Raw genomic sequence first — 26,002 nt, 5'->3', positions numbered from 1 at the left:
GGCGGAAGAGTTTCAGGTACAGGCTCTCTGGGCAAGCACTTGATAAAGGAATTAGGCGTCTGCGGTCCCCTAACGCTGGGGTGGTGCACGTACGGGTTAAGCCAGAAGGCTCCGCCCAGGGATCAAGGAGGCTGCGCGAGGAGCTCAACCCCCTCCCTTCGCCGTGCTCGTGGGGCCTGCCTCCAGGCGGGGCCAGGCCGACTGCGCAGCCGCCGCCCACTGCGCAGCCGCCGCCCACTGCGCAGCCGCCGCCCACTGCGCAGCCGCCGCCCACTGCGCAGCCGCCGCCCACTGCGCAGCCGCCGGCGACGGCGTCTTCCCAGGCTTCCGCGCCTGCGCACTGCCGCCTGCCCCGCCCCTCGCCCCGCTGCCTCCTGGGCTCGAGCGGGACATGGTGCTGTCTGAGCTGGCAGCGCGCCTCAACTGCGCCGAGTACAAGAACTGGGTGAAGGCGGGCCACTGCCTGCTGCTGCTGCGCGGCTGTCTGCAGGGTTTCGTCGCCCGCGAGGTGGTCGCCTTCCACCGCGGCCTGCTCGCCGCCGCCCCCAACCTGGGCCCCCGCGCCACCTGCTGCAGCGGCTCTCGGTGCAGCCCGCGCGCTCGTCAGGTGAGGCCAGGGCCGGGGACCTTGACCACCGCACCCTATCCCCTGTCCTGGTCCCCGAGCGCGGTGTCCCGAGCCCTCCCTGGGGCGGGGCCGACCGCAACGCTCCTCGTTCACTGCCCAAAACAGCACCCCTCCGCCCGGGACCCCTTCTCACCGCCGCCCCCTGTAGTTTCAGCCTCAGTGTCAGGTATGCGCAGAGTGGAAACAGGAGATTTTGAAACACCACACCAACAGGAATGGAGACGTCCACTGGGGAAACTGCCGACCGGGCCGGTGGCCCGTCGACGCCTGGGAGGTGGCCAAGGTAAGCACCTGCTCGGGAGGATAGGAGGTGACCCACCAGGTAACTGGTCACTTGAAGCCCAGAGCCTCATAAACAGATGCGGGAGAGAGGAAAGGGTGTTTGATACAGGGTCTAGTGTTTACGAGGTTCAGGGCTGTTGTACTGGATCTAACCTAGGTTAGGGAAGTAGAAGCTTTCTTCTACCTTTCTGCTAACAAGGCAGTTGAGTTTGCTACCCGCTATAAGGAAAATTTCGACAAGAGATGCCGACACCAGATGTAGAGTGAGCATCATGAGCACAGGCCCAGCTAAGGAGTAAAACTTTGAGGAGGTCGCGGTGAAGTGTGCAGCCAGATAGAAGACTATTAGGCCTGTTTTCAGATCTTTGCACTATGACTTACTAGCTGAGACAATTGGGGAATTTTTAAGAACTTTTTGATGTTTGCTAGAAGCCCTGTAGGGAGTGGGGAGGGGCAAAGTCACTTCCTAACACAAATTAACTTTTGCAGTCAATCTGCATACTAATTAGCAGCCAGGCACAGGCTTGGTGCCGGGAAAGCAGGGATCAGAGTCCCATTTCAGCTGCTGCTGTGTGACAGTAGCCCAGCCTCTGTACCCTAACCTCAAAAATGAGGAAGTTGGACTTGATCAGTGGCCACCAGGCTGGTGGCTATCGTGGACCCATAAACCCACCACATCTACACCCTCTTCCCCGTTTTTTTTTGTTGTTGTTGTTGTTGCCACCATAGACTTGCCAACTTTTACCCAGAAAAGAAAGAAACCCAAAATTCTACCCTTGACTGTGACTGTCCCTTACCTGTTTGGTCTTTGTTGCTGCTTTCATACCCCTGGCATCCTCTTGAAGCCCTTGCCACCTGTTCATGCCCCTTTCTGTTGCTGTCATCAAAAGACCTTCCAGTCCTACCAGAGTATTTATATTCTCTTCCCAGCCACACCCTCCTCTTTTCTCCTCTCTGAACTTGCATGACCCACCCCCAACCCTGATAACACTATAATCTGTTTGTGCTCAGGGGAAGAATCTCTTGAGGGAGCTGACTGGTTTCTTTGTTTGTTTGTTTGTTTCTTTCTTTCTTTTAAATGTTTGTTTATTTTTGAGAGAAACCGAGAGAAAGAGTGTGAACGAGGGAGGGACAGAGAGAAGGAGACACAGAATCCGAAGTGGGCTCCAGGCTCCAAGCTGTCAGCACAGAGCTCAACACGGGGTCCAAAGTCAATGCAAGATCATGACCTGAGTGGAAGTCAGACCCTTAACCAACTGAGCCACCCAGGCTTTTTTTTTCTTTCTTTCTTTCTTTTTTTTTTTTTTTTTTTTTTTTGAGTTTATTTATTTAGTTTGAGAGAAAGAGCGTGTGAGAAGGGCAGAGGGCTCAAACTCACAAACCATGAGATCATGACCTGAGCAGAAATCAGAAGTCAGACGCTTAACCCATTGAGCCACCCAGGCACCCCAAGGTTAGCTGACTGGTATCACTTTTAGTTCTTGATCACGAGTCCCATTGCTCTGGCCTCGCCTGTGTATAGGGCTCCTGTTTCTGGAGACAGCTGTTGCTGCCTTTCCTTCTGTAAGCTTCCACTCCTCCACCCTCACCCCCAGCTGCTGACTTTTTTCCTGGAGTTGATGCATGCCCTCAGATACATGCTTCTGCATCTTTTTGCCAGACCTACCAGCCTATCTCCATGTGCACCGTCTTCCTTCTGCTAGAGTTGGAAGGGCATCTGTAACCGCCTTGGCTCTCCACTTGTGTGTCAGACCACGTTCCCTCCCACCTACCCACAGACTTTCAGTCTTCAAGTATCCACCCTTTCTCCCTGTCAGCTTAGTCCCATCACCATACAAATAGCTTTAACGTTGCCTCAGTTTATTTAATTTTTTTTTTGAAAAAGAAAGAAAAGATTAAACATAGGGTTACCACATGACCTAGCAATTCCACTTCTAGGTTTATACTGAATGAATTTAGAAATATACATCCACACAAAAACCACACACATTTGTGTGTGAGTATCCCTAGCAGCACTATTCACGATAGCCGAAATGTGGAAACAACACAAATGTCCATCAGCTGATGAATGGATAAGCAAAATGTGGCCTGTCCATATAATGAGGTGTTATTTAGCCATAAAAGGAATGAAGTTGGTTGAACCTTGAGAACATTATGCCAAGTGAAAGAAGCCAGGCATATATTATATGAAACGTCCAGAATGGGCAGATATGTAGAGGTAAAAGGTTAGTGGTTGCCAGGGCCTGGGGGTAAGAGGGAAGTGATAGTGAATGGAGGTAGAGGGCTTCTCTTTGGGGTGATGAAAATGTTCTAAAACGAACTGGTGATGGTTGCACAACCGTGTGAATATACCAGAAACCACTGGACTGTACATTTTTTGTATCGCGGTGTAACTGACATATGACATTGTATCAGTTTTAGATGTGCAACAGAAGGGTTTGATAGGAGTATCGAGTGATTGGCCACATCACCATACATAGTTACAAAAAGTTTATTTTCTTGTGATGAGAACTTCTAAGATCTGCTGTTTCAGCTACTTTCAAACACAACACAGTATTATTAACTACAGGCACCATGCAGTACAATACATCCCCAGGACCTATGTATTTTATAACTGGAAGTCAGTTCCCTTCGACCCCCTTCACCTATATTGCCCGTTCCCACCCCCCACCTCTGAAAACCACCGATCTGTTCTCTGGATCGCTGAGCTTGGGTTTTTGCTTTGGTTTGGTTTAGATTCCACGTAGAAGTGGGATCACACAATATTTGTCTTTCTCTGACTTATTTCACTCAGCATAAGGCCCTCAAGATCCATTCACATTGTTGGAAAGAACTGTATGCTTTGAACTGGTGAACTGTATGGTATGTGGATTATATCTCAATAAAGCCGTTTAAAAAAAAAAAAGCTTGAATAGATATTTGGGAAAATAAAATTTTAAAAGAAAGAAATGCTTCCCTTGAGCCATTCCCTCTAGCACTCTCCCCATCTCTCTGCCTGCCTCCCATGTGCATGCCCAGCAGAGCGTCTCAGAAAGGGTTTTATGCCTGTTGTCTTTCCCTCAGCTCCCGGTCACTCCTCAACCCATTCCACCGTGGCTTCTGCCCCTCCCAGCACACTGCATCTATTTTGTCGGCACACTTGACCTCCAGTTCTCCAGCCTCATCTTTCTTACCTCTCAGACATTTGGCTCTCCTGGCCACTCTTGAAACAGTTGTGGCTCTGTGACATCATTCTCCCCCACAGGTTTCCTCCTCTCTCTCTGGCTCTACCTCCTCCTCGGCCTCCTCCTGGTCCTTGGTGGACATTTCTCAGGCCTCTTCTGTCCCCCTCTTCTCTTCTGGGGATATCGCCCCGGCCATGGAGTTCACCATTAAAGACTACCCTTATGCTAATGGCTCCCCATTTCGTACCCCTGGCCCTTCCCATATGCAAGTGCGTGCTCGACCCCTCTCCTTATTCCCTCCTGGGGACTTTGTATTTACTCCTCGAGCAGGAGTCTTCATCTCTACCACCACCACCCCCCACCCCCGCCACCAAACCCACGGCCACACTCCAGCAGCAACTACCTACAACCACCCTCAATTCATCTCTCCCTCTCCACCCCCTTGTTTACACCTGCACAATAGTTGTGGATGCTTCTCTCCATCTCCACGTCACAACTCTCACCTCTCCTGCCTGGCCTCTGGCTGCAGCCTCCATCCCAGTCACCTCTGCTGCTCTGGTCATTTGTGATCACCTCTGGTCCGTTCTCCACACTGCAGGATGTGTGGTGTTCAGGGGTAAATTGGCTCATTTTCTTCCCTTGCCTAAAACCCTCACGTGGCTTCCTGATATCCTTCGAATAAACTCCAAACCCCTTTCCAGAGCCAGTAAAGCCCAGCACGACCTGGCCCCTGTTTGTTTCTCCAACTTCATCTCCCCCTACTCACTGAACACGCAGTAGAGGATAGTGAGAGGCAAGTAACAGGTGTTTCCCACCACGTGCCTTTGACATCTGGAACACGGTGGCATGCAACACCATTTTAAGAAACTCCTTTCAGTGGCAAGGAGGCAGCAAAGCCTCGCTGTCGGCTTCTAGTTCTGAAGAAAAGGAATAAGTCCTAGAATAAAACGTTAATGTGGGAAAGACAGTTTTATACTGGCAAGAAAATGCCAGATGGGACGTTCCTTGTAATAGAAAAGAAAAACTGTGCCTGGTTTTGAGGCACCTAAGATCCCTTCTTAACTTTGGGATTATCCTCCCAGTGGGAGCTGAAGTGTTTTTTGTTGATGATGGTGGTGGGTTTTTTGGGTTTTTTTTTTCCAGTGTTACTGCCCTGCTTTGGCTGTGATAAGTTAACTTCTTTGTAAACATTGTAGCATCCACTATAGACTTTCAGAGGATCAGCAAGTCAGTGGCTGTTAAGACATGAAAAGACAGTGGTACTGGCTACTGTATCTTTTTTTTTAATGTTTATTCATTTTTGAGAGAGAGAGAGCGAGCATGAGCGGAGGGGCAGAGAGAAGGGGGGGGCGGTGGGGAGAAACAGAATCTGAAGCAGGCTCCAGGCTCTGAGCTCTCAACATAGCACACGGGGCTCGAACTCACAAACGGTGAGATCGTGACCTGAGCCAAAGTCCGATGCTTAACCGACTGAGCCAGCCAGGCGTCCCCCAAAGTTCTTAATTGTGTGAGGCTCCAGTGGAGGATTCCACCACCATCAGGAACATAGCCATGACTCTCCTTGGGGTGTGTTGGCACTGACCACAAGCCCTTTCTGTAATACCGTTACGAGCAGCACTATAGGAAATGTGGTTGCCTGCCTACTGAAATGTGTCTGTTTTCAGGAAAATAGGTCTCTCTATTTAGAGTTCTTATTGCAAGTAATTTTGCTTATGTCATCGTTTCTAGTTCCTTGGCAGGAATGTACTCTTGAGCTGCTGAGCTTGGTAAAATTATTGCATTCAGATGTAAATTTGGAACTGTTGCAGGAGAGAAATATGCCCAAGCCTTGCTGTGACACCATTTTGGGGGTCTGTGCCATAAAATCCTACAGAAGGCAAGATCACACTAGAACGAGGGCCTTCTGATATATCTAGTATCTCAAACCCTAGGATCCCATCTGCAACTCCTAGGTAGGTCATGCTCACGTTGCACTATCAGCACGGTAATTGCCCACATTTATGGCCTGTTGGTTTACCGTGTGCCGGACACCGTCCTTCACCTGCATTAACTCATGTAATTCTCACAACATCCTTCGAAGTAGACGAGGACAGTTATCCCCTACTTACCAATGAGGACTCTGAGGGTAAGTAACTCGCCCAGGGTCCCCCAAGTTGGCAGGTGGCTGAGGTGGGATGTGAACCTGGCTCTATCACACTCCAAAGCCCAGGCTCACTTGGGAGTAACTATCACTTTTAAATTTTAAGTCTTCTTTAACAATTCAGCCACTGAAACCTCAGGAAGGAAAAGAGGGGGAAGAAAAGGACTGCTTTCTACCTATGCTTCCTGCTTGTCCACCATTAAGAAAGGACAGATATGCCAAGTGTTGAAGTATTTCTGATAGCAGAGGGATAGATAGAGCAACCCTTCGGTGATCACACTTGGCCAAGCCTTAGCTCTCACACTCTTTCCCAACCTGTGTTTTGGACTCACAAGGCTCTACCTTGAAACCGCAGTAAGAACATTCCAATCAGCATTTGGGAAACAGGTAAGTAACATTTGCCCACCGGTTCCTAGGGTTGGAGGAGACTCAGGTGTCCCTTGTGCCTCCCCTACTCTAGGCCTTCATGCCCCGAGGACTGGCAGACAAAACAGGCCCTGAGGAATGTGATGCCGTTGCCCTTTTAAGCCTCATCAACTCCTGTGATCACTTCATGATTGATCGAAAGAAAGTCACAGAGGTAAGAGCTGTCACATGTAAAACCATCCAGTGAGGGGCCCCTGGGTGGCTCAGTTGGTTAAGCGTCCAACTTCGGCTCAGGTCATGATCTCACAGTTTGTGGGTTTGAGCCCCACATCATGCTCAGATGCTGACAGGTCAGATCCTGACAGGTCAGATCCTGGAGCCTGCTTCAGATGCTCTATCCCCCCCTCTCTCTGCCCCTTCCCCACTCATTCTTTCTCCCTCTCTCTCACTCAAAAATAATTAAACATTAAAAAATAATAATAAAAATAAAATCATCCAGTGAGAGTCAGTCGGGTCGGTGCTGTGAAGGGCAGCTGAGAAAGACACCCTGTGGTGCTCAAGCAGCCGTGCGCACACCCACGTAGCAGACGGTCTCTCCCCAGAACAGTGTCGTGCAGGGAAAGTTAGACTTTGGCTCAAGGTTGGCAACACTAAGTGGGCTAGTGGGGCCCACGTCGCATGCACCTTCTGTGTGTCCAAGAACCCCTATGAGAATGCAGGTAGGAGACTGGCCCCTGAGTTCTCCCTCACTGAAGTTTCCCAACACCTTGATCTTCTGTTCACTGCTAAAATAGATGAGCCACCAATTTCTCTCCCCTGGTCTGCCATAAACAGAAGTCAGGTAATTTTCCATATTAAAAAAAAAAAAATAGGGGCGCCTGGCCGGCTCACTCGGTGGAGCATGTGACTCTTGATCTCGAGGTTGTAGATTCGAGCCACACGTTGGGTGTAAAGATTACTTAAAAAAATAAAACGTTTAAAAAATAAAAAATAAAAAATAAAACAGAGAGGAGTGCATCACTCTGTCGGTCATGTGCCAGCATTTGAATCCTGCCCTTCTGAATCTCTTTGGCTAACCCTAACAGACAAGCAGTCTCCGAATAGATCACTATGCTTGTCAGATTTCCTCTGGGGGATTTAGACTTTCTCTGTTTCACCAGAGAACAGCTCTCGCACATTGATTAGTCTGAGGGTTGTCGAAAAGAGTACACAACGTACCTGGATTATATATGACATATAGAGAAAATGCACGTGTATTTTGCTGGCATGCTAGCAGCTGGAAGAACTGAGAATCTTTCATAATATCAGCAGACAAAAACTGTCACAGTACAAAGTCGACCTCTTCATATCTTTTAGCTAAGAACGTGGAAGACTTTATGTGAATTGTATACTAATACACAATGAGACAGAAGCATTTGTTATACAATATAGGCAAAAGTTGATTTTGTTTTCATCAGACTTGCCACATCAAAACACCCCCTTTGCCCACCTTCCTGGAGCTCCAACAATATTTAAAAGAGTTTTGCATTGTCTGCTTCAGCCTTTGGGTATACGTAGAGCCAGTAACCAATTCTCTTGCTCTTTGGCAGGTGGTTTTGTTTGTTTGTTTGTTTGTTTGTTTTTGATAAGAGTGGTCTTTTGTTGTTGTTGTTGTTATTTGTTTGTTTGTTTTTGAGAGAGAACGAGAGCAGGAGAAGGGCAGAGAGAGAGGGAGACAGGATCCGAAGTGGGCTCTGTGCTGACAGCAGTGAGCCAAATGTGGGGCTTGAACTCACAAACCACGAGATCACAACCTGAGCCCAAGTCGGCTGCTCAAGTGACTGAGCCACCCAGGCACCCCTGGCAGGTGGGTTTTAAGTTTAGAGATTTGGGAGGTTGTGTAAGAGATAACCAGCCAGTCACAAGATTTCAAGAGCCGACAATAGTTGTAGGCCTGTTTGTATTTCTCACTCGTTACTCCAAGTAGCAGGCGGTCAAACATCCCCCTGAAGCCTTGTGGATTTCATAATTAACAAAGCCTTTCTGCAGTTTTTCTTGGGAAGTCCAGAATTTCCATTTACCCCATCATTTGACTTTGAAACCTTCTATCTTTTTTTGCCTTTCTGTAGGTGATTAGATGTCGTAATGAGATCATGCATTCTTCAGAGATGAAAGTGTCTTCTCTGTGGCTTCGAGATTTTCAGATGAAGATCCAAAATTTTCTGAATGAATTCAAGAATATTCCAGAGATTGTGGCAGCCTACGCCAGAATAGAACAGGTAAAAATCAGATTGAACAGTTCTGGCATAAAGAACTAAGGAGAGGGGCGCCTGGGTGGCTAAGTTGGTTTAAGTGTCTGACTCTTGATTTCCACTCAGGTCATGATCTTGAGGTTGGTGGCATCGAACCCCACGTCAGGCTCCATGCTATAGCGTGGAGCCTGCTTGGAATTGTCTCTGCCCCTCCCCCGTGCATGCACAGTCTCTCTCTCTCTCTCTCAAAATAAATAAATGAACATTAAAAAAAAAAACAACTATGGGAAAAAAGCCAACTCCAGTCACTCATTTAGAATTTGAAGTTTGTTGGATTTAAATGAAATTTTAGAATGTAAGCAGGGGGAAAAATGTTGATACGAAATGCAGAATTGTGCTGGGCTTAAGAAGCTTTTCTGTGGTCACAAGATATTAGTAAAATGGATACAGTCAAAGAGGTTTAGTTATAAATTCTTTGAGCAATCCAGTGAAACATCTTTTCCATTCCATTATTCATATATTTGTTTGATGATTCAAACAGCTGTTGACATCTGACTGGGCTGTTCACATCCCTGCAGAAGATCAGCTAGATGGATGTGAATATGAAACAGGAGTTTACCTGAGTGAGAGCCAAGTAAATGAAATAGAAATGGAATTACTAAAGGAGAAACTTCAAGAGATCTATCTTCAAGCACAAGAACAAGACGTGTTGCCTGAAGAGGTAAAAAAAAAAAAAAAAAAAAAGTATTCTATTCTCTGTGCGAGTAGACCAAAGAAAGGCACCAGGGAGGAAGAGTAGCTTGTTTCAACATATTGCCAGTTATGTTTCTGATTTATAAGTCCGATCATTTCCAGAAATGCATGTTCTTTTGACACAGACTAACACTACCTTGAAACAAATATTTTCCCTCAATCAGCAGACATCTGAGTGCCTAATGTGTGCACAGAGTGGCACAACACGGTAAGGGCTCCAACAGGTTTCTGAACAAAAGGCTCTGGGGATTCTCTGCAGGTCGAGAGGGGATTGCAAAAAAAGACTTTGCTGAGAAGATGCTGTTGAGCCAGGACTAGGAGGATCACGTAAGAGTTTGGCAAACTGGCATGAGTGGAAGGGCGTTCTTGGCAGGAGGAACAGCACTTGCAGAGGTACAGAAGAATAACTTGGGCCTGAGCAGTGGTAAGGCCAGCATAGAAGATGTGGTCAGATGCGAGGGCAGTCAGGTAGTTTGAAGCCGTATTTTGAAAGGTTTGTTGTGCTGTTCCAAGGGGCTTGGACCTTATTCCTAAAAAGCAGTAGGGAGCCAATGGGTGTTTTTAGGCCAGAAAGAGTTAATCAAATGGATCCAGTATTGCTTTTAGAAAGTTAACTCATGGTAGTTGGAGGTTGGAGACTTGCAGGATGGTGTCACAGCCGTGCGAGGTTGGAGAAAGGACAGAAACTAGAGGTGCGGTGGAGGGGCCGCATTCTGGAGGCATTGCTTGGGTAGAGCTGATGGCTCTTAGTGGATGCTTATATTACTTGGAGTGTGGCATGGGGCTGGAAGGAGGTGGGGAAGGAGGGGGTCAAAGGATCAAGGTTTCCAGCTTAGGCCCCTGCAGGCTAATGATGGCCGTAAGTCCTGATAGGGAATACAGGAGAAATGAATCCCGTTTGTTACATGCAAGGTATAAAAAAGCAGTGTTCTGGTAAAATTCAGACGTATTCCAGTACTTGCTGGATTGGAATTTTACATCACCAGGAGATCTTGGACAAATCATTTTTCCTCTCCATTGTACCTTATCCAAGCAAAGTAGTTTTGCTGGTTGCCTCTTTAAACACAGAGTGTTTATTTACTATAAAGTATTTCATTCATTAAGCCGTGCTCCTTACTGGTCCATATGCATATGTTAATCATTCTGACCTTGACCTAGATGATTCATTCAGCCTGGTGAGCTCCTAATTTAGCAGCGGGACCAGGTACCACTGGTTTCTGGATGCTCCCACCCCAGCACAGCATAGGTGTTTACAATGATGAAGAGGACAGTTAAGTCTTGTATTTTCTAAACCCGGGTGTTTTACCTTACTTTATTTTAAAATACCATTAGAACCAGGGGCATCTGGGTGGCTCAGTTGGTTCAGCATCCAACTCTCAATTTTGGTTCAGGTCATGATCTCAAGGTTCGTGGGATCGAGCCCTGTGTTGGGCTCTGCACTGACAGTTTGGAGCCTCCTTGGGATTTTCTCTCTCCATCATCTCTCTCTGTTCCACCCCCATTTGTGTGCTTGCCCTCTCTCTCTCTCTCTCTCTCTCTCTGTCTCAAAATAAATAAACATAAAAAAAATAAAATACCATTAGAACCGGCCCCAATTTTCTTTCTGCTGCTTTTGTTAGAAGCAGTGTAGAACAGAACAAGACAACGATGGGGTTGGAGAGGAGGGGTCAGACTCAAGCCCCTTGAGTGGTCACTAGCTCTGTCTTCTCTCTTGAGGGACCTGTGGTTCTTTTTTTTTTCTGTGTAACACACAGCAAAATGCATCTGTACAGGAGCACACTCAAGCCAGGAGTCTGTGTAATTTCGAAGCTGGAAGGGAACCTGGCGGTCACCATATCCCCTGCTTTACATGCCAGGCAGCAACCCCAAGGAGCAGGCAGGAACAGAAGAGTGTGAGGGTTGGCGCAGGGGTCTCCCTCCTCTGGTCCTGTGCCTTTCCACATGCGGCACTGCAGATCTCATATCGCTGAGGTGCTGGCAGCTGTCAATTCTGAACCCTCATTACCTCTGCTTTACAGAGAGGAAACTGGGGTTGGGTGGCCTGTCCTCTGCATCCCAAAGCCTCTATATAGAATTGATAAATTTGCATTTTTCCTGCTTTCTGTTCAGTAGACCATGGCATTTCTCTTGATATTTCAATCGATCAAAATGTAAGTTAGGATTGATTGGCACATTATCTGAAAGAATTTGAAGGTTGGCTTTCCATGATGCGTGGAACTGATCTCTTTTGAAAGTTCCACACCATACATGATTATCCACATTCTTTAGGGTGAGCCTCCAAAGTCTGAAGATTTGCTAAGCCAAATGGCAGTGAATTGAAAATGTCATCAGCTGCGGCTGACTGTTAATTTCAGCTGAGGTCATGATCTCGCGGTTCATGGGCTTGAGCCCCACATCAGGCTCTGCGCTCACAGCACGGAGCCTGCTTCAGATCCTCTGTGTCCCTGTCTCTGCCCCTCTCCCTCCCTCTCTCAAAAATGAATAAATGTTAAAAAAAAATTTTTTTTTAATTCAGCTAAAGCATGTCAAGCGCAGTAAGTGGCTAAAAAACATGTAAGGAATTTGTGCATTCTTTAAAACCATTCCTGATATCTTAAACCCTGGTGAAGGGACCATCTCCACAGAGACCCCTGGGGAGACATAAGCAGAAGGGGCAGTGACAGATGTACCTGACTCAGTCAGAAAAAGGATTGAAATGACCCTTTATTTATTATATTCCAGAAAATATTTACGGAGCATGTACCTGCTATGTGCCAGACACAGTTCTAGAAGCTTGGTGTGCATCAGTGACCAAAACAAAGATCCCCGTAGGGGGAGACAGTAAAGAGTCAATGTAGTAAGCAAACGGCGCTTCTCAGCTTTAGAAGAAGTACTGTGTCAAGCACAGAATGGGGGACGAGGAGTAGCAGAGTGGGGACGAGTATCAGGTTGCAACCAGGTGGTCACGTTGGCCCCCTGGAAAAGGTGAGGATTAGCCATGTGCACATGTGCAGGGAGAGCCTTCAGGCAGGGGGGACAGCAATGTGAGCAGGATGGCTGGGGTGCGGATAGAGAAAGAAAAGCGTGTGAGGAGGTAAGAGAAAGTAAGGCGAAGAAAGCAGGTCATATTGGCCCGTGAGCCATCAGAAGGACGTAGGCTTTTACTCCTGCGATGGCCGCTGTGGGACAGGAGCAGGGAGACACACAAGGAGGCTCCTGCACTTACCGGGTTCAGACCAGGACAGAAGTGTAGACATGGTATGGTGAGAAGGTGCGCACATGGGGGCATGTAGAGACGTCAAAGACAAGTCCAAGGGTTTGGGATTAAGCAGAAGAATGGGGATGCTAAGCATGTTTTGCCTAGAGCAGCACATGGCACATAGTAGACTGGCTTTTGATAAGTATTTGTGGAATGAATGTACCAGACACAATGCTAAGTTCTTGGAGTAGATTATTTCTTTTTTTATTAAAAAAAATTGTATTTAATGCTTGTTTATTTTTGAGAGACACAGAGCATGAGCAGGGGAGGGGCAGAGAGAGAGGGAGACACAGAATCCGAAGCAAGCTCCAGGCTCTGAGCTGTCAGCACAGAGCCTGACGCAGGGCTTGAACCCATGAACCTCGAGATCATGACCTGAGCCGCTGTTGGATGCTTAACCAACTGAGCTACCCAGGCGCCCCAGAGTAGATTATTTCTAGTGCTCACAAGAATCCTAGGTGGTGTTGGTAGCCTCATCTTTCATTGGCATATGTGGAAGCGAGCTCAGAGAGGTCAAGTGTCTTACCCAAACTTACACAGCTGGTTAAGTGGTAAAGCTGGGCTTCAAAATCCAAGTCTGTCTGACTACATTCCGTGATTTTTCTTGTACTTTCAGTTTTTCCGTCTCTATTTCCTCTTCTCCCTTTACATATAAACGTGCAGAAGTCTTCCCTATTCTTAATTTAAAAAATTTTTTGACTGTGTCTCTGCACCGCCCCCACCACCCCACCAAACTAAAATAATCACCCCTCTTAAGCACATTTCAAGGGCACAGAGGATCAAGAGGTCACAGCAAAAGGATCACAGTGCCCAAGTCATCCAATGAGAATGTCTCTGGAGAGGGGGAGGAAGGCCCCCACTCCATCTTGGAGTGTGTGCAGTTCGCAGACCCAGCCAGCGGTGTCATGGGCATCTGATGGGAACCCAGTACCAAGCACAGGCATAAGTGCTAACAGTGCAGTATCCACAGTTACCAACGTGTGCTGGGGGTAATGTCGTCAGTGTGATCTTTCACATTTTTATGGTTTCCAGATTTATTATTTAAAGCCCAGGTAACTTTGAGGAGCAGTAGACTTGCTTCCAGCTGTGTAATAAACAGCCTGTTCCCCTCTACTTAACTAACCTGTCTGGAGATCTCTGGCAGTCTTTAGCTCCTCGCTGGCCCTCCCGGATCCCTGTTCGTCCTAGCCACAAGCCACAGCCAGTCTTCTCCCTCCCTCCCATCCCGCCATCATCCAGCATCTGGCTGTTTCATGTGCCTACATCACAATAACCTGAGTGCGTGCTTAGCTTACGCCCCACATTTACTGCATCAGAATCAATTATGAATTCTCTGTAAAGTTTAAGAACCACCACTCTGCTAGGAGTAAGGTACTCCATTGCTTTTCTTCATCAGATTTAAGTCATCTTGACTTAGCTTGGAGTTCAGGGTCCCCCATTAAAAAAATTCACCATGCCCCCCAAATATGAGTGTCTCTCATTTAAGCAAAGTGACCGGTTAGGGGATCCTGAGGATAAGCCCAGTGAAAACACTTCCATTGTACTATTCTGAGAGTACTTGTATTCGTTTAAGCGTTGGGAAGTATGCATTATTGGTGGGAGTTTAAATCAGCACAGTAACCTCTATACATGGTAGTTTGGGCAAAATCTATTAACAGTAAAAGAGAAAACTCAAAATTAACACCACGTTCCACTTCTAAAAACAGATCCTACAAATAGCCTGTCACTTGTGCAAAATGACACGTGTACCAGGTTAGTTACTTCAGCATTATTGCTCCTAACAGAAGACTTGAAATAATATGTTAAAATGTGAAGCATCCATAACTGAAATACTATATAGTCATTAAAAAAAAATAATGAGGCCACAGAAAAAAAACTCGGTTGAGGGACAGCGTCTAGTATGCTGCCATTTGTGTTTTTTAAAATGTGTATGTGTCAGTCATAGTTATTGTGAAAAAACTTTTAAATGTGTATGTATACATGTATATATGTGTGCTCACATGTAAGTCTCTGGAAGAAACACAAGAAACTTTGTTGTGGTCCCCTCTGAAGATAGGAGCTGGGTGACTGGGGACAGGGTGGGGAAGAAGACTGACTTTTTACCTTGTTCCCCTGTGTTCATTTTGAATTCTAGGGGCGCCTGGGTGGCGCAGTCGGTTAAGCGTCCGACTTCAGCCAGGTCACGATCTCGCGGTCTGTGAGTTCGAGCCCCGCGTCAGGCTCTGGGCTGATGGCTCAGAGCCTGGAGCCTGTTTCCGATTCTGTGTGTCCCTCTCTCTCTGCCCCTCCCCCGTTCATGCTCTGTCTCTCTCTGTCCCAAAAATAAATAAACGTTGAAAAAAAAAATTTGAATTCTGTACATGTACATTTATTACTATTAAACATACACATATTTTATAAGTATTTAATATACACATATTCAATAGTAATAAATGTGCAGCTATAAATTCCAAATGAAAGGGCATCATTTTGTTTTAATATTACAGTATACATATATATGTGTGCATACATGTGTGCCCGTGTGTGTGTGTGTGTGTGTGTGTGTGTGTGTGTACATACACGTATAGAGATAGAGACAGATATATAGCCCTTTCCTACAAATGCAGGAAGTTTTTTTTTTTTTTTCAAATGCAGGAAGTTTTAAAGCAAAAAGAGTTAAAAATTTTTTTCCCCATTTTTATGAGATGTAATTGACATGCAGCTTAAGGCATACAGCATGATGATTTGACCTACATATACTGTAAAATGGTTACCACAGTAAGTTTAGTTAATATCCATCTGCTCATACAGATACAAACAAAAAATAAGAAAAAAACTTTTCCTGGTGATGCGAACGCTTAGGATTTACTCTTGTAACAAATGTCCTGTATATCACACAGCAGTGTTCGCTGTAATCATCGTGTTGTACATTCCATCCCTAGTACTTTTTTATCTTATAACTAAAGTTTGTTACATTTTGATCCCCTCCCTCTCATTCCCTCTCTGCCCCACCCCATCGCCCCTTCAGGTTACTACAATTCTGATCTCTTGGTCTTTGAGTTTGCTTTTTGGGGCTTTTTTTTTTTTTTTTTAAGATTCCACGTATAAATCATACAGTATTTGTCTTTCTCTGACTTCTTTCACTTAGCATAATGCCCTGAAGGTCCATCCACGTTGTCACAAATGCAGGATTTCCTCCTTTTTTTTATGGCTGAATAATATCCCATGGTATATATATGTACCACAACTTCTTTATCCATTCATCTATCGATGGATACTTAGGCTGTTTCCACATCTTGGCTGTTGTTAATAATGCTGCTCATGAACATGGGGCTGCAGATATCTCTTCCACATGGTGTTTTCATTTCCTTCAGATATATTTCCAGAAGTAGAATTGCTGGATCTCATGGTAATTCTGTTTAATTTTTTTGAGGAACCTCCGTACTGTTCTCCATAGTGGCTACACCAGTTTACATTCCCACCAGCAGCGCACAGGGGGTCCCTTTTGACCACATCTTCACCAGCATCTATTACCTCTTGTCTTTTTAATGATGGCCACTCTGACAGGCAGATGGTGAGATTTCATTGTGGTTTTGTTTTGCATTTCCCTGATGATTAGTGATGTTGAGCACCTTTTCATGTACGAGTTCTTTATATATTTTGGATGTTGGCCCCTAAAAGCAAAAAAAAAAAAAAAAAACTTGAGACAAGCAGACACCCCTTTGTGTAGCCCCAGAACCAGCTACTGGTGGACACATGAGCAAGAGACAGTCTTGAAGCTAGTAAGTTTTTCATCAGAATTATAAGCCTGCTATAAAATTTTCTAAGCCATACATTGTGTGGTTTCCTCTTGCAGATCTTAAATCGACTGGAAGTAGTGAAAGAATTTCTGAGAAACAATGAGGATCTTAGAAATGGTCTTACCGAAGATATACAGAAGCTAGACAACCTCCATCTACAGCATCAAAAACCAAGTTCAAAGGAACCTGGGGCAGAGACACCTGAAGGGAAGGCCTGAGGTGAGTTTAGACCTATGAGGTTAAGTAAGGATAGAATAACCTCATTTCTCTGATGCCTGTTCTCTTATGTAAGGCCATAATGAACTCACAATTTAGTCTAACCCGAAGTTTTTCTGTGTCCTTATTATTTGAAAGAAAGGACACTGAGCCCTACGCTCTTTCTAATTGATGGTTCTCACATCTGTGAAGTAATTCAACATAATCTGCCTGTCAGCTGTGTTTAGTCAAATATACCTGAGGTCATTGGTCTAGTCTTAAGTAAATCAACTTTCTAACATAATCCAAAAGCACATCAGCCCTAAAATGACACCAGGGATCCCTAGCTCTTCCCTGTGGCATTACTAGCAACTTGTTAATTTCCATAAGAAAAACTTGTTAAAATAACTGTCTTTGGTGTTTTACATTTTTCCTTTCAAATAAAGAAAATTAAACATTTTCTCTTGTTTTAGGCTGCCCTTTGACAAAACCCAGGCATGTTATGTGAAGGTCGGCATGGCTTCAATCTCAGCCCTTCTTTTCTGTGCAAAAGGAAAAACTTAACAGAGTGCACCACCCAAACAAAAAGGAATTTTTGTTGTCTTTTCTTGGACTTTCCTTTGACTCTTTGGGAATATTTTTTTTAATATTCGTAAGCTTGGTGTTGTGTTATCTGTAACCCACCAAAAAATGTTAGATACTGTTGTGCCAAAACTTGCTGTCACCCAGGGTTTTTTTTTTTTTTTTTCTTTTGTTTGTTTTGGTTTATTGGTTTTGCGGGAAGGTTTTTGCTATTCTTTTCTGATCCTAAACTTAAGCTGCTTAACACAGTAAAGGCTATTTGGCCAGCCCTGGGCGAAGGGTCACAAAGAGTTCTCTGCCAGCTGGCACACAAGCCCTATCCCTACCCCCTTCCTAAAAAAAGTCTCGCTTACGAGGGGTGCCCAAGGGGCAGGCTGTGATGTAAATCCTTCCTTTTTGAAAGAAGGCAAGAAAAGAGATTGCCCATTTTCTAGCCATTTCCAATTTAGTACAGAACTGTTGCTACCTATTTCTGGTAGCCCCGGGCACTAGGGCAAGGAGGTGGGCCCAGGCTGGTCAGTGGGGACCAGAGAACACAGTGACTTGATTGACCAAAGCAGGCAGAAGGCCCATGCCAGTCTCACAAACGGGAATGTCGGGGATAGCTTCACAGTTACTGACCTGTTTATGGTACTCCTGGGAAAAGTCAACTCCCGTGGCAATCCCCTCTTTCCGCTCATTAATATCCTGAGTGCACAGGGTCTAGCCCTCATGTGCTCCATGAATATTTGTTGACCGAAGGATCCACAGATCGCTTATTCATACACATGAATGTTAGACCATTAACTAAACCAACCTGGTCCTTTGTTATGAGATTTAAGGGTGAAATACCAACATTCTTTTAGAAATTCAAAGGCATCATTTTTCTTTCAGCAGATTGACAGATTCATTTGTACTTCCTCTATCCCCAAAAGTCATCTACTTCTGACTTTATCCTGTCTGTTTCCTAAACTGCAAAACCACTGTCCAGTCATATGCAGTGGTCCAGGGGATCAGCCTCACCCTTCCCTACCTCTGCTCCTGTTCAAAGCCAGCAGTGCCTAACTGGGCCATGTCACCTCTGGACCTTTAGGAACAGAATTGCCTCATTCCCCGCTTCCTGGAGGAGATGCTTCCACTCCAACCCCAAATGAAGCCATCCTCCTTTGCTTACTGAGCTGCCCATCAAGGATGTGACCCTGTAGGGGCACCTGGGTGGCTTAGTTAAGTGTCCGACTCTTGATTTTGACTCAGGTCATGATCTTGTGGTTCGTGGGTTGGAGCCCCACACTGGGCCCCACGCTGACAACTGATAGTGTGGAGCCTGCTTACAATTCTCTCTCCCCCCTTCCTTGCTAGCGCACGCTGTCTCAAAATAAATAAACATTAAAAAAAAAAAAAAAAAGGATGTGGTCTCTAGAGAATGGGGAGAGGGTGAGGTGTATTTGGTATATTTTTATATTAAAATGAGTGTAATATAATGCTGTAAACCCTGGATAAATACAAACGTGCCTGTAACTTAACTATTTGGTCTTGAATCATACATTTTCTTTCTCCCTTCATTTCATGCAGCTCCTTTAGAAGACATCAACAGTAAAGTAAGAATTTTCATTCATCTCACAACTATCCCCAAACCGAGAAGTTTGCTGAAACATTTCCTAGCTTCTAGATACAAGGTACAAGAGTTGGGATCAAATTAAATTTTGAGTCCCTAACCAATTTAAGACCTGATTTCTAACTTTAGGAACTTAGGGTTATGAACACTTTCATTTCATGCCCCTTGTATCTAGTTAGCTTTTCCTTCTCTCTCCAACATTTATCACGTGTTAGCCACGGGTCAGGCCCTGGAATAGATGCAAATGTGAGGATTCATAGGGTGTGGACAATGGTATACATGGTGTCCTCTCTGGATTTATTGTCTGCTCTGATAAATTCAAGATACTGTTCAGAAAAACATTATGCTGGCAACGTTTAATTACACTGAAATTGAAGAAAGGAAGACATGCCCAGAGAGAGCTTTAAAGCAAATGTAGCGTGTACAGGGACATCAACCTGTGGGCCTCTCTACGGATCTGTGCGCGCGGCACAGGATGTGCACAAAAGGGCGCTCACAGCAGCGTTGGCAGCCAGCCATCGAGATGACGGGTTAAATCCCAGCACATCCATGCTACAGAGCATTATGCAGTTGCTAAGAAGTATAAACTAATGCTGCAATGCAGTAACGTGGAATGCTCTCGAACACCTACTAAATAGAAAAGCAGAATGTTTAACAATGCGTGGCATGCTGTTAAACTATTTGTATCTTTCAACAAAAGGTCTTGAAAGTTGTGTGCTTTTCCCAAGCTCTTTTGCAGTGTTAGCTCTGTGAAAGGAACTGGGGTTGAGTGGGGGAGTTAGAAATCTGGCTTTCCTGCTCTTCGCATACCCCTGCATGAAATTTTTGCAACAAACATGGACTCCTGGTATTTTGAAAGTTTTTAAGTACAGTTTTTCATTTCAAGACAATAAAGAGGCGTAAACAATATAAATTCAAACTGCCATGACTTATGTGTTACGTTTCCCGGAATATGTTGTAGCCTCCATTTTTGTGGGGGTCAGCTTCACCTCCAGGGGCACTTGTGAGGCATCAGGGTCCAGAGAAGCCCAGGAAGTGGTCTCCTTTCCACACAGGGGTGTTTCATCTCGGAGTGCCTGGTTTTCATCCAGCAATATGATTTACTCTCTCAGCCTCTCCCTGGGACACGATATGTGGAAAGAATCAGAGGAGAGAAATCATTTCAGCATTATGGTTGCAAAGGTGAGGTAGTTCTTTGGATTTTAGCCCGTTTTTTGCCAGGGAGCTCAGGGGACCTAAGGGGAAAGACATTACTTATTAAACTCAGTATAAAACACGAATTCTGGGAAATAACCAAAGTGTGTCCATAACAAAAACTTCTGGAAAAATAGCTCTGCCAATTCAGAAAATGTTAATGGCTTCATAAGTAGTGGAAGAGATCTGTAGACAGGTTAAATGGCCAGGGCCAGAAAGGATTGTTTGAGAGTTTGGGGAAGATTATGAAATGATTGTTACCCTAAGGTTTAAAATTTTATTTTTTATTTTTTTTTAAGTAGGCTTCATGCCCAGCCTGGAGCTCAATGTGGGGTTTGAACTCACAACCCTGAGATCAAGATCTCAGCTGAGATCAAGAATTGGACACTCAACCAACTGAGCCACCCAGGCGCCCTGAAATGCTCATTTCTATTAAAGTGTTAATCACTCTTATGGCTTGAAACATGAATATCTTAGGCAACAAAGGGTTACGTGTTGGGTGGGCATACTGCAAATTAGATCCTGTAAGTGGAGCATTGCCTTAGAGTAGGAGGCGTTGCAATCTTTTGGATTTTTTCTCTAATCATTTTGCCCTCTAAATTATAAATGTTGTAAAGTGATAGGAAATTATCAGGAAGGATTATTACCTACTTTTCTCTTACCAGGTTAATTAGAAACCTACCTGCCTTTTATTGGAATATACTCAAATTACAAAATACATGTTGTAAGACAGATCTAAAAATATATTAATTCCTACTCAGACATTAGTGAAGGGGAAAATTCCTTTAAAGTTTTAATAAAAATCTTGAAAGAAGGTTATGACCCACTTCAAAACTTTCAGAACTGGTTTCTATTATTACATTATAGTCTGAACTATCTAAAATACTATCTTCCAGAGACTTCCTTCCTGATTCTCAAACCCATGCTCTCTGATATGTGCATGTTAGTTACAACTACAAAACTGTAAACTGAGCATTTTGTGACATCTTTGGGGGAAGGTGGGTGCTGACCTGACATGCTTTATTACCTTCCACTGACTTTCAGAAAGGCGTGAGGATTTTTATTTCAGAACCATATGTGGTAGCTAGCCTCCAACAAAGATCCCTGCCTCCTGGTATTCCCACCCTTGTATTTTCCTCCCACAGTGTACCAGAAATGGGCCAACAGGACACAGCTGAAGTGATTGTGTGTCACTTCCCAGATTACGCTACAAAAGACCATGGCTATCTTGGGCTTTCTCTCTCTTGGAATACGTGGAGGGAAGCCCTGTCATGAGCAGCCCTGTGGCCCCCATGCCAAGGAAGTGAATGAAACCTGCAAACAACTGCGTGAGTGAGCTTGGAAATGGATCCGCCAGCCCAAGGCAAGTCCAGAGACTACAGCCCCAGCCGACAACTGAGAGATCCTGAGCTGGAAACACGCAGCTAAGCCACTCCCAGATTCCTGACCCTCAGAAATCGTGAGGTAGTATTTGTTGTTTTAAGCTAAGTTTTGGGTGATTTGTTACTGATACACAATAGTTTTCCAGAGTTTGTTCTCCCCCTGAATGCAGAGTGTGAAATGCAGAAACTGCCTACAAAAAGGACTACTGCTTAGATGCCACAGAAGATAAAGGAGGGGTGGGGGCGCCTGGGTGCCTCAGTCAGTTGAGCATCAGACTCTTTGATCTCAGCTCAAGTCGTGATCCTGGGGTCATGGGATTGAGCCCTGTGTCGGGCTCCGTGCTGAGCGTAGAGCCTGCTTAAGACTCTCTCTCCCTCTGCCCCTCTCCCCAGCTTGCACTCTCTAAAATTAAAAAAAAAAAAAAAAAAAAAAGATTTTTAAAAAAGAAGATAAAGGGGAATCTTCCAGAGTTCCACTAATGTTGTGCCTGTCTTGTCCAAGACCTGATGTCTTCAGAACCTTTCAGTCAGTTGTCAATTTCTTTACATTTGAAATCTTTAACCAAAGTAAGGTTTAAGTAGTCTTCACCCAGCAGACCACTCTGGAACTTCCTGCATCCTCCAGAGGCCAGAGATTCAGGGTCAAATCCTAGAGGGTAGCCTCTGCTGCAGAGGTAGTGGCCTCACATCCACATCCCCACCCTTCTCTCCCCACTTCATGCAACCTGGTTTGACAAGTTCTTAGTACCCATGGGATTCCTAGGGGAACACGGGGCTAATACTGTTGACCACTGACCACCACCCCCACCCCTAGCTAGCATTTAATACAGGGCAATAGGCTTACCAGTTTTACCAGCTGCCATTCCCCGCCCCCCACATCTAGACATGAAGAAAAGAGGAAAGGGTTAGGATTTTGTCGTTCTTATTCTCTAGTTACCTAAAATCCAGGGTTGACAGCAACAGACCTCAGAGTTGTTTATCTTGTTTCTATGGTAGAGTCTGTCATTGCTCTCCAGCCACCAAGAGATTCTAGGTTCTCTTAATAAGTACCCCTTTTAAAAGTCCAAACTGGGTTTCACTGAACTCATTTAAACCCACTTTGAAGTATTTCCCTTGGTAGACATAGCCCCCGAGTTATTTTTGCTGTAAGAGATTAATGCCTGTACCAAGTTTTAAAAATCATGAATGCTATTAGGCACCGTTACTTGGCCTGGACACCCCAAAACAAGTAACAGAACATCCCAAGAGAGCTTTCATTCAGTCTTCCTCCCCTGTAAAAACTACCCCTCGAGGTGTGTGCAGGTCCCGTGAAGAGAAAGACCAGCCAATCTACCCTCCCCTAAACAACACTGTATTTTCAGAGCACGAAATAAACACTCTGCAGCTTCCGTTCTTTGCTACTTTCTATTTTTTTTATTAACCAAACTGCAGGTTTAAATCAGATTCGAACTGTTTTATTTGAGTCAAAACCAAACTTTTCACTGGCCTTTTCTTCAGGAAGAGTAACAGTTCAGTGCTTGCAAGCTGCAAAAACTCAATCGGGCCCACTCAGCCAGGTTTGGAGGACGACGGGTTGGAGCCGGGGGCTGCCTAGCAGGAGTTGTCATCCTCAAAGTCGCTAGCACACACACGGTCGCTGGTGGGAACCATGGTGGGGTCGTTGGTGGTGGTGGTGGCAGCGGTGGTGGTGGCGGTGCCGCCGTAGTGGTGGATTACGAAGCGGCCCGCCTGCACACTCTGCGCCATGACGTTGGTGGTGTGGCACGCCAACAGCAGCAAGTTTCGAGGCTGTACGCGATAGGCGAAACGCATGAAGGCCATCGAGTAGAAGATGAGCGCCGTCGTCATGCGGCCGCTGATGATGTCGGGCGGTGCCCTCATATCCTTAAAGGCGGCCAGCGGCAGGCCCCAGTTGGCCACAGGACCCCAGAAGTGCACGCTGGTCAGGTATTCCCGGAACTCCTTGGTCTTCATGTAGTCCCTCGCTCTCCGCCACAGTGCTGCCACCGTCGCCATGATCGCCGAGCGGTAGGGGCACCAACGGAATAACAGCCAGCCTCCAAATACGTGGACGCAGACCCCGCCCCACGCAGCATCGGCCGCTGGCCTCGCGCCTTCGCGTGGCTGCCATAAAGTGCTCCACACAGCGCATGCCTCTGTCGCACGTGCCTTTAAGTGCAGGAGGTGTGGCCACGCCCTTCCGCCTTCACGTGACGGCCGTAAAGTGTATCTGACAAGCACTTAACGAGGTTCCGTTGCGTTTGGAGATGGAAGGCGTAGCCTCGCCATCATCCGTAAGCAGCGCTGCCAGAAAGGATGCAGAGCGTGCGTGCTCGTGTGTGTGTGTGTGTGTATGTGTGTTCGTTCCTCTAACAAAGGTGAGACCGCAGCCTCGTCTTCACTCGCCATTGGGGTGTGGCCATCGTAGAACTCTCAGGGATCCACGTGGCACGCAGGGAGGTGAGTGTCCGTCCAGCTGTGTGCTTCTCTTCAACTATCCAGGGGAAAACTTGGCTTGTTCTGCCCAGTCTGTGGACAGTGTTGACTAGATGTTGATACAGAATCCTTCAACCAAGTACACAATTTTAGTCCTTATACAGTTTGCCTGAGCATTGCAGACACTGTGACATTCCACCCCTAAATCTTTCAGCATCTGGATCTTAACAAGGACATTCTCCTAACTTAACCACAGTACAATAATCCACTCAGATGCTTAACATTAGATACAGTACTATTTAATAGATACAGTACTATTTAATATGCAGTGCATATGTAAGTTTTATAGTTTGGGGCTGTTTTTTTTTTCTTTGACATGGGAGAGGGGGGATCCAGGATCCAGTTAAGATTCACATTTAGTTACGTCTTTTAGATTAATCTCCCTTAGTATAGAGGAGTTCCTCAGCGTTTTTTGTCTTTCATGACATTGATATTTTTGAAGAGTACAAGTCAGGGGTTTTTCAGAATATCCTTAATTTGGATTTATACGATTTCTCATAATTCGATTTAGGTTAAACATTTTGGGTCAAGAATACTACACATGTGATGTTGTCTCCTTAGTGCATCACAGTGGAAGGCACATGATATCCCATTGTTCCATCATTGGTGATATTAAGTTTGATTATCTGGTTAAGGGGTTATCTGCCAGGTTTCTCCCCCTCTGTAATCAACAAAATAATACAGGGGGAGCCTCTCTGAGAGTGTACGGAAATTCTGTTTCAACAGTCTTTCACCTAATAGTTAATATACATTGATGAAAATTCTTAATGACACAACTGATAATTATCTTACAAGTGTTTTCTATTTTTCCAATTAAAAATAACGTGAAAATTATACATTGAAATATTAATACTTTAGTGATTTATAAACAAGACCATGGTAGCTTTAAAAATTAGTACATTGGGGCGCCTGGGTGGCGCAGTCGGTTAAGCGTCCGACTTCAGCCAGGTCACGATCTCGCGGTCCGTGAGTTCGAGCCCCGCGTCGGGCTCTGGGCTGATGGCTCAGAGCCTGGAGCCTGTTTCCGATTCTGTGTCTCCCTCTCTCTCTGCCCCTCCCCCGTTCATGCTCTGTCTCTCTCTGTCCCAAAAATAAATAAACGTTGAAAAAAAAATTTTTTTAAATAAAAATAAAAATTAGTACATTAATTATGTTTATTTACACCCCAAATATTTTGCAAATATAGCTCCAAGTATATAATATAGCCGTTGCTCAAAAGGAAAACAGCATCATTTTTAGATAACCTTTTTAAAATGTTGGGCTTCCAAATATGGATGACTGGAATACTAAATTGGTTCAGTACTAGTTTGAATTAACACATCAGCAACCATGAATTGAGTGACGTTCTAGGCCTACACCGTCAGATGCTCCAGTGTCCTGAAAGAAATGTAAGCTACCACTCCTTGTCCATAAAAAAACTTTCAGTACTTGTAGATCAGCTAAACTTGGGTTGTTACGTCGTTCTTGATTAACTCTTGCTGTGTGATAAATCACCCCAGAACTTAGTGGCTTAGAACAACAGCAGTCCTTTATTTTACTCACAAATTTGCAGTTTGGATGGGACTCCATAAGGACTGCTTACTGCTCCAAGCATCACCAGCTGGGGCAGCTCAGTTTGGGGCTGGAAGATCCACTTTCACAGTGGCTCACTAACATGACTGGCAAGTTGATACCGGTTGTTGGCTGGGAGCTCCACTGGGATCATTGGCTGGAAGGCCTCAGTTCTTTCCCACAAGCTGCTTGTACTTCCTCACAGTATGGTGGCTGTGCTTCAAAAATAAGCGCAACAGGAGAATCAAATAGAAGCCCTGTGGTAGGCAGAATTTTACCCCCAATGACCCTTGCCCTGGCATATCTCCCATTGGGATGGGTGGAACCTATGAATATGATTAGATTTCACTCCCATGGTTATATGACAGAAGGGATTTTGCAGGTGTAAGTAAGGTCCCAAATCAATTGACCTTAAGTTAGGGAGATT

General features: G+C 45.3%; 2 protein-coding genes and 1 long non-coding RNA gene across 3 annotated transcripts in view; 1 reads left to right on the top strand and 2 right to left on the bottom strand.

Moving 5' to 3' along the window:
• LOC125157948 (uncharacterized) overlaps positions 1-1,784 on the bottom strand; it is a 58,039-nt gene extending 56,255 nt beyond the window's left edge. Inside the window, exon 1 of the long non-coding RNA XR_007149095.1 lies at positions 1,708-1,784. This is a non-coding gene — a long non-coding RNA (uncharacterized LOC125157948). The remainder of the gene's footprint in view (positions 1-1,707) is intronic.
• On the top strand, positions 362-19,861 carry CXHXorf38 (chromosome X CXorf38 homolog). The gene is made up of 7 exons (XM_047845064.1): positions 362-607; positions 777-911; positions 6,675-6,794; positions 8,689-8,838; positions 9,353-9,532; positions 16,638-16,800; positions 17,250-19,861. The coding sequence occupies exons 1-6, from the start codon at positions 392-394 to the stop codon at positions 16,797-16,799; spliced, it is 963 nt and encodes a 320-aa protein (XP_047701020.1). The 5' UTR covers positions 362-391; the 3' UTR covers position 16,800; positions 17,250-19,861.
• Positions 19,862-22,918: 3,057 nt separating this feature from the next.
• On the bottom strand, positions 22,919-23,635 carry MPC1L (mitochondrial pyruvate carrier 1 like). Its single transcript, XM_047845065.1, has one exon. The coding sequence runs from the start codon at positions 23,542-23,544 to the stop codon at positions 23,119-23,121; it is 426 nt and encodes a 141-aa protein (XP_047701021.1). The 5' UTR covers positions 23,545-23,635; the 3' UTR covers positions 22,919-23,118.
• Positions 23,636-26,002: the final 2,367 nt, after the last annotated feature.

This window comes from Prionailurus viverrinus, chromosome X (genome assembly GCF_022837055.1).
Source record: "Prionailurus viverrinus isolate Anna chromosome X, UM_Priviv_1.0, whole genome shotgun sequence".
Taxonomy (NCBI): Eukaryota; Metazoa; Chordata; class Mammalia; order Carnivora; family Felidae; genus Prionailurus; species Prionailurus viverrinus.
The sequence above is the reverse complement of the archived record's forward strand: the minus strand, read 5'-3'. Positions and strand labels throughout refer to the sequence as shown.